General features: G+C 33.1%; 2 protein-coding genes and 1 pseudogene across 2 annotated transcripts; all 3 read right to left on the bottom strand.

Moving 5' to 3' along the window:
* Window positions 1-1,475: 1,475 nt before the first annotated feature.
* On the bottom strand, window positions 1,476-10,213 carry LOC114745051 (cytosolic sulfotransferase 15-like; annotated as a pseudogene).
* Window positions 10,214-10,295: 82 nt separating this feature from the next.
* Window positions 10,296-14,421, bottom strand: LOC114745050 (cytosolic sulfotransferase 15-like). The gene is made up of 2 exons (XM_028933194.1): window positions 14,061-14,421; window positions 10,296-10,504 (listed from the first exon to the last, which is right to left on the bottom strand). Exons 1-2 carry the CDS (start codon window positions 14,419-14,421, stop codon window positions 10,296-10,298), a joined length of 570 nt encoding a protein of 189 aa, XP_028789027.1.
* A 106-nt stretch (window positions 14,422-14,527) lies between these two features.
* LOC114745049 (cytosolic sulfotransferase 15-like) lies at window positions 14,528-15,049 on the bottom strand. The gene has a single exon (XM_028933193.1). The coding sequence runs from the start codon at window positions 15,047-15,049 to the stop codon at window positions 14,528-14,530; it is 522 nt and encodes a 173-aa protein (XP_028789026.1).
* Window positions 15,050-15,773: the final 724 nt, after the last annotated feature.

The raw sequence follows: 15,773 nt of genomic DNA, 5'->3' as shown, positions 1-15,773 counted from the left end.
ATTCTAAATATAAAAATGAAAATATTTTTGAAGAGTAACAACAATAATTAATAATCTTTCACCAAATTCCTTAGAAGATTTTTGGCCAAAAAAATCTTTAAAACATTTGGTAATCCATAGTCCAACTGTGCACGGGAAGAAGATAAAGAAGTTGGTCAAAGAATCATATTTCACCTTATTAATAATATCTCTATTTAATACATTAATTTAATGCCCCCATGAGGGAAACATATTGATGATATATCCTTTATCTCATACTAAAACAATCCTTTTATATAATCATTATTGAATTTGCCACGAGTGTTGGAATTAACAAAAGTTGTGGATGGCTAAATCATTGTACATGATGAAAGATTAGCGGTGGGGTAAACGAAGTGGCAATACCTATGATTATTATGTGCACCCCATGCCAAAGTATCTTGGGAGAATTGCCATAAGGTTCTAAGAAAATAATTTAATCATCAAAAAGCCTCAACCGCAAATGAACATTATAAATCAGTTATCATTTCCTGCATTGAAATTTGTCATTGCATGCTCAATTGTCAATGACTTTAGGGTAATTAAATTTCTTTCTTGAGACCTGATTATAATTTTTTTCAATTTAATTCTCTTAAAATATTAGTCCTTAAAGATGTAAATAGTCTTAAAATGGTGATATAGACTCACCAAATGTCATCTAGTTGAAACTTTTATGGATAATTGGGGAAAAAAATACTCAAAACATAGGGAATGCTCCCATGAGGAAAAAAATATCGATGACATATCCTTTGTCTAATGCTAAAACGATCATTTTATATAATCATTATTGAATTTTGCCACGAGTGTTGGAATAAACAAAAGTTGTGGGTGGCTAAATCATTGCACATGATGAAAGGTTAGTGGTGGGGGGAAACGAAGCAGCAATAACTATGATTATTATGTGCGCCATGCCAAACTGTCAATGGAATTTAATTGGGAGAATTACCGTAAGGTTCCAAGACAATAATTTAATTATTAAAAAGTCTCAATAACATGTTAGCAGTATAAATCAGTTGTCATTTCCTATAATAAAACTTGTCATTGCATGTTCCTTAGTTGTGAATGGACTTTAGGGTAATTAAATCCCTTCCTTCACTACAAAAAAATTGACTTTCAGCGGTGACAAAAGTCGCCGCCGAAAGTTTTTTGTGGCAACAAGTCGCCGTTGAAAAATCATTGCCGTAGCAGCTGTGGCTGAAAACTTTCAGTGGTGACTAAAAAGGTCGTCGCTAAAAGATACTTTCAGCGGCGACTTTTAGAAGTTTCGGCGGCAACAAATGTCGTCGCTGAAAACACTTTCAGCGGCGACAAAACAGTCGCCGCAGAAAACACTTTCGGCGGTGACACTCTTGTCACCGCTGAAAGACTTTTCAGCGGCGACAAATGTCGCCGCCGAAAGTGTTTTCTGCGGCGACTTTTTTGTCGCCGCTGAAAGTAATGCCTAAGAAGAATTGGCTTTACCAATGCCACGTCATCACCGTCGGTGCCACGTCATTGTCTCCGGCCACCACGTCATCACCGTCGACTTCCACGTCATCGCCATCGGCGACCACGTCATCACCACCGACTGCCACATCATCACTAGTCACCTCCACGTCATTGCCACATCACTCCTCCTCGCCACGTCATTGTCTAAATATTTTCACCTTAAATGTGTCTTCTTCCAGGTTTGAACTCGTGACCGTCTCCTTTTGTGTCCAACCTTCTTGCCGCTAAGCCAGATTGAATTTTTTTATTAATATTGTAAAATAAAATATATTATTATATTATACTTTCGGCGGCGACAAAAAAAGTCACCGCTGAAAGTCTTGGTTTCAATGGCCGACTTTCAGCGGCGACAAAAAAAGTCACCGCTGAAGGTCCACTTTCAGCGGCGAGACTTTTGTCATCGCTGAAAGTCTTGAAACCAACTTTCAGCGGCGACAAAAAAGTCGCCGCTGAAAGTCCACTTTCGGCGGCGACAAAAAAAGTCGCCTCTGAAAGTCTTGGTTTCAATGGCGAACTTTCAGCGTCGACAAAAAAAGTCGCCTAAAGTCTATTTTTTTGTAGTGCTTGGACCTGATTGTAATTTTTTCAATTTAATTCGTCTTAAAATATTAGTCTTTGAAGATATAAATGGCCTTAAAGTAATGATACGGACTCACCAAAGGTCACCTAGTTGGAACTTTTATAGATGACAGGAATAAAAAATACTCAAAACGCAGTGCAGAGAAATAAAAAAGTATTCATGAGAGGAAACACACCTGCTGATTTGAAGAGGAAAGAAAAGGGGAAGGGGTTAGGACGGAGAGGAGGGTCAGCGAAGTCATCCCCCTTAACGCCAACACATGTTGAAGGTCTAAGCCACACCAGAAACTGAAGCAGTTGGGTGAAAAATCAGTTGTGAAGATGACGTAAAAAACTGATATTTGATACTGAATATCAGTGGTGAAAGCTTCTTTTCCCTTTTAGCGCATAGAAATAAGAAGAACAGGTCCTTGTTGGTTTTGGAAGCCGTGATTATTGCACTGCATTCTAAAAACTCATTTCCTCTGTATAATTGTTTTGTGCGCTGTGTTTTGAGGACTTTTTTGTGTGTTATGCACATACGATCCATGTTGATACCATTTGGTTAGTCTACACTTCGACATATTTTAACGCCATTATACTTTTAGAGACTAATATTTTGAGACGGATTGAATTATATTTTTGAGACCAAAATCATAAATTTGAAATTTGAAAAACCAAACGCAAAATGGGCACAAATTACAGAGATAAAAAATTGTATAAATCCTAAGTTAATTATTTGTAATAAATGTGTGCGCTTGTGTGTTGTGTTCCTAAAATATCTCCTTTAATCATTTACAATATTAAAAACCATTCTTATTAATGAAAAGTCTCTTTAGTACAATCGATAAGATTGCCTATGAAAAAATTGCATATAATTCATGAGACAAAATAGATTGAGTTATTATATGACCCACAAAACCTCTTTAAGTAACTTTGTTTAGAATCGGAGAGAGGTTGATTAGCCCTATGACCACCATCACTGTGTGAACGCTTTAATGCAGTGGATAGATATGTGAGCAAGAAGATAAAGTAACCTTTCTATAAAATGAGGAAATATTAAAAATTATAGTCGTCATCGGCCTCTACATATATTATAACTCATCGGGTATAATTATGGCTTTTCCTTTTTGGTTTTTTCCCCCTATGAAAAAAAGTTGATGGCTCATCCAACGTTACTTAATCCAAGTAAGCCTGAATTTGCTGTGCAATCTGAATTGACTGAAAGCGTTGGAATGGGCAAATCTTCTTTTCTAACAGATGGATTTAATCAAGAAAATATTGGAATAATTTTCTTACAGATTAATATTGATTTAAGTACAAGAACAATCAAATGTTTGTTCTCGTCACCAGGGAACAATATGAAACACAATTTATTCATGGGCTTTATTATATCTTCAGGTGCTTTAACTCTAACCCTCCCCAAGCACACATAAAATACCTGACGAGAAGCTTAGCCCATTATTGAAATATAAGTATTGGACAGAGAAATCAAAAAGATAGACCAGACCCACCTCTCTTCTATCACGCTGGACAATTTCTCTACCATCCAAGGGTTAAAATGATTAATCCAATCACCTGCTGCACCTTTTCCAAAGAAGACATTGCTTTCACACTTGCCCACCATTTTTCCGGTCTTGTTCACATCCAATTCCTTCATCTTCTTAAAACTACACAGCTCGATAATGTTTTCAATAACCCCATTGCCTTCCTCCTCCGAGTCAAATGGGCAGTTCAAGAACTCAGCCACTCTTTTGAAATAGAACGTGACATCCCCTGTCAAATCCCCGTACTTTAAAACCAGAACCTTGTTTGGTGTCTCTATGCTTTCTCTCCAATAACCCAAAATATTTGTCCAAAATGGACCAAACTCATTGATCCCCTCGGAATACATCTCTAATGCCTCTTCCAAGATAATCTGGGTAATGATGATGGTGCAATTGCATTGATGAAAAACCACAGAGACACAAACTGTCAAATGAGTTACGACATATATAGATTATCTTGCATTTGGACTCAGCAATTGAATCAGGCAATGAATGAAACAAGAAATGTGTGCTAAAAAGTCTTGGTTCAGGTAAGTTAGAGAGATCCGGAATCTGCTCTTTTCCATAAAGATGGAATTCAAGGAAAGGTACAAGGTCATGGGACATGAGTAGAGGTTTTTTTTTTTTTTTTTTTTTTGGTGAAGGAGAGAAGCGATTACGATTCACTATGGCAAAAACGAGCTTTCAACCAAGTAGTGCCAGATTTTGGTAAGGAAGCTATAACAATATCACTCTCTTTTGCTTAGAATTGCTTTTGAAAAGTGTGTATCGCTTGGATACGAGCAGGTGAAAACCAAATGCCTTGACAGAGATAAATGTAAGGGACACTCCAACCCTTCTCTTTGGGAAGAGAACGAAGCAGGCCCTTGCATTCTTGGCTAAAATTTTCTTATTCTTCCTCTTCAGATTTGTTCTCGAGCTCAACATCTGATAGGTTTTCTGTGACGGGAGTGGTATTATTGCAGCCATCGGAACACTAATGATTAGTTAACAAGAGATAATAGGCATTATAAGAACTTAGCTTTCATATTTCCGTTATTTATAGCATCACTTAGCAACTAATTAAAATATCGGCGCTCTGAGACATCAATCATCAACGTACGTGTAGTTGATTTCCTTATCAATCGATTATTACCTTTAACTTTGGAGCTTCTTAATGTTTTGTCCTTGCAATTCTTATCTTTGACTTTTCCAAGTCCAATGTTTATTTGTGATTCCGATCCTTTTTGAACAATATAAGTTGACCCCAGTAATTATAAATAGCTAACAAGGATAATGGCGTGATTTTTTCCCTGATAAAGTAATAATATCAATAATTTTAACAAATGTGACCTGATCTTCTTAAATATTTGTGTATTTTTAAAAAAACTTGCAATTAAATTACTCGGCTAAAAGAAAAAATAGAACATGAACAGGAAAAATTGACTCATCGGGAGAGGAAGTTTATGTTTTCCAAACCAAGGAAAAAAATAGTGAGATTAGCAGAGGAAGATAGATCAAATTAGTTTGGATGGGGATTGCATGATGCCATGATCTATGGATGCATTTGAATTATTTTCTTTTGCAAAAATTTAAATTATTGTTAGGAGAATATCAAAAGAGTTAATCTAGCGAAAGAATGGTAAATATGGGTATGAGAGATAAAATGGGTTGAAATATTACATTTAAGACTAATAAGCAAGTTGCATTATTTACAACATGACCCGGTCTCCGATTTAATTATTTGAAATTCAGAAACAAGGCCAGATGGTAGACAGATCTGAATATCAAGCATGCATGTGAATGGATTCACGGATCCATGGTCCAGCTGCGCAAATGAACAAGAAAAGGAAGTTAATTCAAAAGCATATTTCAATAATATCTATTACTAAAATAATCCTTTAATATGATCATTATTATGACGTGCCAGATGGTGGTTCACTAGCAATCATCGGCTTAAAAATTTTGCTACAAAGCCTCCAGTATTAATAGCATCAGTTGGCTTGTGATGCGATTATTTGAAATCAATAATTCATTATTAGATATGCAATATTTTAACTTTTTTTTTGGGTCATAATTCACATACCCGTGATACCCTCTACTAAAGATTTAAACTCGTAATCCCACACTTAAAAGAAGTTTTATGGACCCGATAGGAACTTGCTTTAAAAAAAATCAGAAATTATAAATTGATTAATGAGTTATGGAAACAATTACGAAATAAAATAAAGAGATTAAGGGAAAAAAAAAAGAACTGATCTTGACACTAGGAAACATACATTCCAAAAAACATTGAACATACAAAACCAACATCCAAAAAAAACAATAATTCAAGAACATTGAGTCGAACAACACAAGAGTTGATCAGCCTCTCATGTCAGAGAGTATCCTCACAAGAATTTAAAAAAACAAGTATGCTGAATAGTTCTTTATTAAAATATCAATAATGAACATACAATACTTGAGGAGTAAGGTGATGCCATTGTCACTTTAGTGATCTTAGGTGTTTGGGGATGTCGGATGGAAGGAAGAAGGATATTATATTGGATTTCACTACAAAAAATAGCAAATTAGCAGCAAAATTTAGTAATAAAATATGATTAGCAACAGATACTGATGGAATTCAATTAGCGATGGAATTAGCGACCAAAATAGAATTAATAGGGACATAATTTTTTTCATTGCTAATTTCACCATTACTAATTATTTAGTGACAGCATTCCTTTACTAATTAGCAACGGATTACTAACAGATTAGTGATAAAAACTAGTGACAAAAAATTTCAGTCACTAATTAGAGACGGATATCTCATGAAAATTCTATCATAAAATGGTAACAAATTTGTAATGGAAATTTTGTCACACATTAGTGATGGAAATTTTCCATCACTAATTTCTATCACTAAACTTTTTTATTTTGTAAATTTAAAATACCACATGGCAATCACCATGTCATCATTTCCCTTAACCTCACCACCCATTCTCTCAAGAGATTCTTAGGTGAAACTAGAGTGCCATGAAATCTATGGTCTAACTAATCAAAAAAGAACATCTCACGTTATTTTAATCCGATATGACACTTTTTAAATATTAGATGGTAGATACAAAAAAAAAAAAGGATGGAGGAAATATCATTTCCAAATGACAAAGCGTCAAAATAATTTTATTTTGTAGTTCATCTAGCTCGCTAGATATCAAAATCTTCACACATAACTTTTTAAAAAATGAACACAAATCCACCAAAACCATAGAGACATCAAGAGGGAGTGTACTTCTGAGTGCTAAAAGAAGTACTCCCTCCATTCCTTATTATAAGAGACATTTGATGCTTATGGTATGTTCCTATATATAAGAGACACTTACAAGTTGTCTCTACTTTTTTGTGTTGATTTACTATTTTACCCATATTTATTATCTCCAACTCACACTCTCTCTCCCTCCCACTTCTCTTTCTTTTAATAATTTAATTGTTCTCTCTCATGCTCTCTCTCCTTATTAATGAGAGTATTTTTGGAAACAAAAAATTATACTTTTTACACATTAATTGTTGTTAATTAATTTTAACTATTTTTTTGATCAACGTACTTTGGTTATTTGTCTCTGATAATAAGAAACAGAGGGAGTAATTGTTACATCAAAATACGAGAGTTATGACTCTTTAACCCGGTAACTTTTTGAGCTTGTAGATCAATATTTCTTGAGATATTGCTAGAATATCCATCAGGGACTTTTATTTTCTTTAATGTTGACAGAAAGATATCCTTGTTCTACTTTGTCAAGGTGAATTTAGCTCGTTGAAACCTATTATTATCATTGGGCTAAGCATCTAGATGAATTCTAATTGACAGGTGTTCTTTAGACTTTTCGGGTTCGTTGAGCAACGTCTATAACACATTATTGCACACATTTTTTTATCTGCATGACGTCAAGACTATGGTGGATCAAATTAAATGCCCAGTAAGGAAGGGTGAAAAGATAATGCCATGAGTACATCATTTGGCTCATTCGACTGCATCAACCTTGCCAAACTCGACATCAACACCTTCTTACCGTCAAAATATACCCACACTAGATAAAGTAAGAGGACGATCTCTTTTTTCATGTTTACCATTAAAGCGATTCCATTGCAATTTAGATCTATGTTTCGAATTGAGGAACTGCCAGTGGCCCATGAAGCACCATTTAAGACTATGTGGAAGGCGCACAGCTTTAGAGTCAAAGCTACACTCAAGGTAGGCCAAGCCAACCCAATATGCACGTTCTAATTGGATAATGTTCTTAACCCAGGAAAATTACTAATCATCCACATCAAGGCTAGGTGAAGGTTGAAAAGCTTTTTCTTATATGAGTCATAGGTTTCCACACTAGTAGTCCACAACTTGATCAATTCTTTTATCAAAAATTGTGGATAGACATCTCTATCATTTACAAGTGCTTTCGTCCTAGGAATGATCATGGAAAGCAAAAAAGAGCTCGATTTCTTGCACATCTAAGATGGGAGATTGTACAGAATTAACACCACAGGCCATATACTGTAACTAGTGCTCATGTTACCAAAAGGATTAAAATCATCGGTCACCAATACAAGTTGGACATTTCTAGATCGGCAACAAATTTGGATTCTCTAAGTTGAACACTTTTGATGCCTTGAAATCTCTTAAGTGTCTTAACTTACCATCTGGATTTTTGTCAACATCATACTACCTCATATGTTTAGCTATTTTTGATGACATATACATTTTCTGCAACCGCAGCTTCAAAGAAAAGTACCTAAGAATTAAAATATGAAAAAATATATTAGTTTGTTAATGAAATAATCATAACAAAATAACATTAAAGCAAACAATACCTTTGGAGTCTTTGTAGGTTTCTTCTCTTGTCTTTTTCCCTTTCGTGTGAGCTTATACCTAGATGTCTTGCACCGCAACATACAATTATTTGGGCATGCATCAATTTTCATGTAGTTCAAGCCAAGCTTGTTAATTATCTTTTTTGGTTCATAAGAGGACAGTGAGAATTCCGCATAGGGGAATGTATTTGTTAATAATTCCAAAAGCATTGACTTTTCCTTGTCGATGATACCGCACAAGCATTTTATATGATATGACCTTACCAAGAATGATAACTTTGAGTACTTTGTACACATATGATACAAAGGTTTATCAGCTTCATTCATGAGGTCAAAAAAACTTTGAGCAGCTTCATTCCTTAGGAACTCCGGTTCAGGTCCCTATACTTCTTCAGTGGATATGTGTTCATGAACCCTAAATACATCAAACATAGTGTCATTGACAGGATGATACTCCTTTGCTTCAAGTCCCATGCGGGAAATTGTAAGAGTTGACTGAGCAATCATATTGTGTTGTTTACAACGGAAAGACCAAAATGTATAATTTCTTGGGAAAGGCTTCAAAATTAAATGATCTTTAACAACACTTCATGTGTGCCATTTGTGAAATTGCATCTAGGACATGGACAAAGAAGCTTACTATTGGTAGTTGCATTGGCAAAAGCAAATTCTAAGAAAGAGTTCAATCAGGCCAAATAACATCAAGACATATGTAGCAACTTGATCCATGTCTTATCCATCATTTATGCAAGTAAGAGCAGGGAAAGATCTCATAGAAAATATCAAATTGAAGTGGAAATGAAGTTTCAGACAGCTAAGATGGTTAAAAGGGAAAGAGGTAATGGTCAAATTTCTGTAGCAGTTATAAAATTGTTACAACATTAAAAAAACTACTACTAATACCAACAGTCAAAATTTTGTAGCAGTTTCAAAACCCCTAAGAAGTTTCGATGTGGAGGGAAAAAAATTTTCAAATTTCAAACTTTGTAGCAATTTCTATAAACCACTACTAATACCAATGATCGAGTTATTTTATAGTGGTTAGTGGTTATTTAACTGCTATAAACATCACACTAGGAGGGAGAAAGAAGTTTTAAAATTCAAACTTTATAGTGGTTATATAACCACTATAAATTTCAGATGACAAGGGAACTTCAAAATTGAAAGTAAGTGTTAGTGATAGTTTTAAAACCGCTAAAACTCACAAAAATTTGGTTACTTTATTAAACTTTAATCCAAATTACTTTATTATTTTGTTTTACTAGAAAAATATGCTCAAAATTCTCTAAATCAAATTGTTAAACAACCAAATAAATATGATTACTTGAAAAATAAGAAATAAAAAATTCATAAAAATTAAAATTCAAGTATAAAATTCAACTAAATTATAGTAATCCAAAAATAAATTAACGTTTCAATGTTCATAAAAAGTAATAAAAGTCCTCAATTGTTAGTCCTCTGTGAAAACTAGACAAAATCATCGTCCTCATCTTGACGAGGCTACTGGTACTAGGGCTGGGTCTAGGCCTAAGGCTGGGGTTGAACAGACATCCTCCCAGCTCAATCAGTTGACTGTGGTTATTTAAATGGATTGTGACATGTACATCGTGCACGTAATGTCCTTTATGTTTAGCCTCCTCATGGACCTATTGCCCGCTTAGTCTATATAGTTTAATTGATAATCAAATAATATCAATAACAACTTGATTATTATCATTATAAATATTAAATAACATATTTGTCAATTGATATAAATAAAAATTTCACTTACCCATAACCTCCACCTTCCATTTGCCCAACCGTCTACCAGGTCGACATGGTTGATTTTGTTTGCTACTCCTCCTCCTCCTCCTCCTCTTAGCCCCATAGCTCGTTCTCCTCATCATTCTCCATTCCATCCTCGCCCCCATCAAGGTTCAGATCGAAATGATCATCGATCACATAATCTTCCATGTTGATCATCAGTCCATCATCCTCCTCTGGTGGCTCCTGGAATGGCCGAGGTTGGTCAGGATGCCAGGAAAGTCTCGTAGAATCAATGGGGTCTACCGTGTCTATGAGCCATGCTATTTAAACTACAAATAGTTAATTAAACAAAATTAAAAATAAAAATTGCTTAAATATGAATTTAATAAATTCTAAACATTTCATAATTACATTTCAAAGCATAAGTAAAAATTAAAAAATTAAAACCAAATTCAGCTTTTTTATATTAAATAACATACTAGAAAATTTAATTAAAATAATATCACTCATAATGTCTAATTAAATTAATAACTAAGTAAAGAAATTTGATTATTAAACAATTAAGAAAAACACTCAAGCTAAAAAAAACTAAAAGCATTAACATATATGATCATCACAAATAATTAATTAAATAATTTAAATCACAAATAATTAATTGAAAAAATATGAAATTTAAAATTATTTAAATATGAATTTAATAAATTCTAAACATTTTATAATTACATTTCAAATCATAAGTAAGAATTTGAAAAATAAAAGCCAAATTCAATTTCTCTGATATTCAATAAACTACTAAAAAATGTAACTAAAATAATATTACTCATAATTTCTAATTAAATTTATTTCTAAATAAAAAATTTTTATTATTAAAAAATTTACAAATAACACGCAAACTACGGAAGTTAAAAACATTAACATATATCATTATCACAACTAATTAATTACACAATTTAAATCGCAAATAATTAATAAAACAAAATACAAAATTCTTTAAATATGAATTTAATAAATTCTAAACATTTTAATTACATTTCAAATCATAAGTAAAGATTCAAAAAATAAAAGCCAAATTCAACTTATCTAATATTAAACAAAATACTAAAAAATGTAACTAAAATAATACTACTCATAATGTCTAATTAAATTAATTATTAAATAAACAAATTTTATTATTAAACAATTTACAAATAACATGCAAGCTAAAAAAATTAAAAATGATAACATATATAATCATCAACTCAAATAATGTCAATAACAATGAAATCAACAAACAAGATTAAATTTCAAATTAATACCACACTACTAAATTTTTTAATACACTAACTATTAAAAAATTAACTAGTACATGAACTTACATTTGCACCTAGACAGCTAGAAGTGAATTTGGAGTTGAATCAAGAGATGCAACAAAATTTTTGAAAAAAATGGTAGAACCTCGCTCCTCAAATGTGCCAAAAGTGAAAAAATGAGAGGGGCAGTGTGTGTGTGTGTGTGTGTATATATATATGTTGAGACCAGCACTGAACATTGTAGTGATTGTCAACAAACTGCTACAACTTTCTAACACATGTCATTTCTGTATTGAATAACAAAACACCTTGTCATAGTTGTCCTAAAAGCCACTACAATGTTGCGCACTTAATAACAGTTTTATCTATAATCGTGACAAAATTATGCAGAATCTATAACTCCTGTAGCAGTCTACATACAACTACCACAAATGTGATGACTGATTTACATTTCTATCTCTGTTTTGTTAAATAAACTATTTTTTAGCAGTTACATACATTAAACCGTAACTGCTATAAATGTGGCGTTAAGTTCACGCCACATTTGTAGTAGTTGTTCAAGGCATAATTGCTACATAGTGTGACACAAAATATTTCACACCAAACCAATGCAAATTTGTAGCGGTTTATCCCAAAACGGCTATAATGTTGCTACTTTGTAGCTGTGTTTTGTAACCGCTACAAATAAACTGCTACAAAAATACATTTTTTTGTAGTGATATATATCTTGACCTTCACCTCATCATCTATTATCTTCATCGTCAACGACACCCATCCCTTTGCTAACATCATCATCTTCTTTGATCATCAACACCAATGAGGACCGGTCGGCTAACCTAGAACATGAAGCTCATGGTTCGACCTTCATTGACCACAAACACAGAATGCCACGACTCCCTCTCATCAACCTTCCATCTTCTATTTACCTTATTTTAGTCTCAACCAGATTCTTTCCTCCTCTAGTTCCTAAACTTTGTTGCAATGAGGGCCAAACCAATAGAGCTTGGTGGAGTGGTTAATTTGACATGAGTAGCTGAATTTGAAATTCCCTAAGGTGCTTAGAGTTATGCCAAAGCTTGAAGCATCAATAAGAGAGTTCTAATTATATTCTTATCTCCATTTTTAGTTTTGCATTTTGATCTGTCTTGGTTAGAAGATTGAATTGTAATGGACTTGTTTAATTATAGTTGTAATGAATTTAGGATTTGAATACTGAGATTGATAGTTGTGTACTTGATTTGTATTGAGATATGCTTGATTTGGTTGTTTGACATTGGATTGAGTTAATCTTTTGTTAATCCAGTGAGTTAAGTATATGTTCAATCTTGTGGTGGATGAGATTGGTGAATTTGATTGTGCAAAGTTATTTAAATCTCTTCCAATAGTACTTAATGAGGATTATTAATGTTGTTGCGATTCTTTTGTTTAAAGAGATCATTAACAACTTAATGAATCTAAGTTTAAGTAGTTGCTTAAACTAATTGGTTTGATTGGAAATTAAAACTCCATAAATCTTTTAAAGCAAAGAAGGCATAGTTTGAGGCTCTAAGGAGGAATTAATTTCAGTTGTAATCTTTTAATCAAGTTTCTTTCATTTTTAATTCCAATTTACCTTTTCACTCTCATTTTTATAGACGAAAATCCCAGAAAGAAGTATTTAGAAATTTTTTTTCAATTATTTTGCATAGTGGCTTTTATCTTTGAAAAATCAAAGAAAACCCCTATTTTAAATAGCAATTTCGATATTTAGCTAGCTTAGAACCTAATTAATTTTGGCTCTAAAAAGAAAATGAATTTTGTTTGCATTGCTTTGCAACATTCTAAGTTTGAATATAACTTAATTTGACCACCAAGGCAACATGAGGGCCAAATACGAAACATCTCAATTAACTTGCTATAGACAAGTAACAAACTTGCCTCTATTATATAATTACAACAATTTTAGTGAAATCAATTTATTTCAATCCTACAACAACTAACAACCTAATTACAACTGTCTGAATTAAATCATATACAATATATTAGTTCTATGCTCTTGTCAACTTTTCAAGTATAGCCAAAATATTAAAAAAAAACTAAATAAAACAACCTACTTAATTAGCAGTAATAAAAATAAAGAAACAAATAAATATAAAATCATGGACAAAAACATACTGTACCTGAATACATGCCTACTTTAAAATCATGGACAACATGCTTTTTAAGCATATCCAAACTTTAAAAGATCTGCGACAAAAACAGAAACAAAAATCATGTCAAATTTAAAAGTTAAGACTAAAAGAAGTTACATTCCGAGCTTCATAAACGCGAAAGAAGTAAAGCCAGAGGAAAAAAGCAGAGCATAGAACTGATTAGATTCAATACTTTGATAGTATAATAAAAGCTACCATTGTAAATTGAGATTCTGTTGAATAAAGTGATACTTCACCTATCTCCTTCTCTTCTCTCTTTCTCTCTCTCTCTCTTGACAGGCCTGTACGACTCATTTATAAATGTAAACTTCATACCTATTCTACAGAGGTAGAAAGTTGATGACTTATAGTATATCTGGTTGAAGAGAGCACTTCAAACGATAGACCAGACCCACCCAACTTGTCTTCTATAACCTTGGACAATTCCTCTTCCATCTTAGAGGAAAAATGGTTCATCCAATCTCCTACTTTACCTTTCCTAAACAAATCCTTGTTTTCATACTTGTGCACAAATTTGCCAGTCTTGTTTACCTCCAATTCCTTCATCTTGTCAAAGGTACAAAGCTCAATTATGTTTCTAATAGTGCCATTAATTTGCTCCTCTAAGTTTAACGGACATTCCAAGAACTCAGCAATTCTTTTCAAGTAGAAATTGATGTCAGCTTGCAGATCCTCATACTTTAAAAACAGAACCCTGTCTGTCGTGTCTTTGCTTGCTCTCCAATAACTCAACATATTTGTCCAAAATGGACCCATATCATTGATCCCTTTGGAGTACCTCTCAAATGCACCCTCACATGATAATTTGGGTAAAGATGGTGGTGTGATTTTGTTGAGGTGAAACCAAAATGACACAAAATTGTCAAAAGGGTTTCGACATATGTAGATTAGCTTGCATTTGGAATTGGTAATTGAATTTGGCAATGAATGAAATGGAACATGTGTGCCAAAAACCCTTGGTTTCGGGAATGATGGAGAGATCAGGAATTTGGTTATTTGCATAATGATGGAACTCAAGGAAAGGAACAAGCTCGTGTGCATTGGAATTAAGCAAATGATGGTTCCTCTGCGAAGGAGAGAAAAGTTTACGATTCACAATAGCAAATGTAAGCGCCTTCAACCAAGTAGTACCAGATTTTGGCAAGGTGGCAATAACAATATCACTGTCTTTTGCTTGAAAGTGCCTTTGAAAAGAGCATATACCTTGAATAGTAGCCGGCGCATACCAAATGCCTTGGTAAAGATAAACATATGAGGTAACCCATCCCTTCCTGTTGGGAAGTGAAAGTAGTAGTTCCTTGCATTCTTGGTTAAGTTGTTCATATTCTTCATCGTAAGCTTCATTGTCTGACTCAACATTTGGTGTGGTGATAGTTTCAGCCATTAGAATGCTAGTATAGTCGATCTGTTATTAGGACATAGCCATAAGAATGTATCTCACAAGTTTCCATTATTTATAGGAAGCGGAGCAATAAAAGAAAGATTGTACGGGCAGCGTTTACTCTCCCTGAATCTGATTTTGCCGGCCATAACTTTGTTTTTGAATAAAACTTCGTTGTTATCATCATTAGAAGTTGCTTACATCATTCCAGACGTTATAATACCATTCTTGTCTTCATCCACCACTAGATGCAAAATCTTGTGAAAGCCTTGCCAAGACATTTTTTACAATAAAGAATCCTATTTCTACAATAAATAATCTTATCTTGCTGGCCTGCAGCCTAGCCAAGACATTTCGTACAATAAAGAATCCTGTCTTGCCGACTTTTAGCTTACCTCCAATTTATTATTATTCACGAATCTAATGTTAAGAGGAATTTTAAATTTGAATGATCAAACAATTCCCTGATATTGTTATATATAAAATAATTAGATTTAATGACAATTAATATCTTGATTAATTATATTTGTTTTACTAATTTTATAATGATACAATAACCTTATCAGAAATATAATTTTATTTTGCAATTTATTTCAATAGTTAGTGAGAAAATTAGAGGAAATATTGAAATCTTGTCTAAAATATAATAGAAAAAAGTATATTGATAAAATTTTTAATATTTGAAAATGATATTTCTTTTCAATTCAAAATTTGTTTCCTTGAAATG

The sequence above is a fragment of the Neltuma alba genome, unplaced genomic scaffold (genome assembly GCF_004799145.2).
Source record: "Neltuma alba isolate B1F8T4 unplaced genomic scaffold, ASM479914v2 tig00004516_pilon, whole genome shotgun sequence".
In the NCBI taxonomy this organism is placed as follows: domain Eukaryota; kingdom Viridiplantae; phylum Streptophyta; class Magnoliopsida; order Fabales; family Fabaceae; genus Neltuma; species Neltuma alba.
This window is presented reverse-complemented; position numbering and strand designations above follow the sequence as displayed.

Bases quoted from the DNA above. Each gene is read 5' to 3' on its own strand.
- LOC114745050 (XM_028933194.1), bottom strand. From the start codon at position 14,421: ATGGGTCCATTTTGGACAAATATGTTGAGTTATTGGAGAGCAAGCAAA. The intron at 10,505-14,060 runs GTGGGTCTGGTC...TAGTTTAAATAG, and splicing joins GGTTATAGAAGACAAGTTGG to CATGGCTCATAGACACGGTA.
- LOC114745049 (XM_028933193.1), bottom strand. From the start codon at position 15,049: ATGGCTGAAACTATCACCACACCAAATGTTGAGTCAGACAATGAAGCT.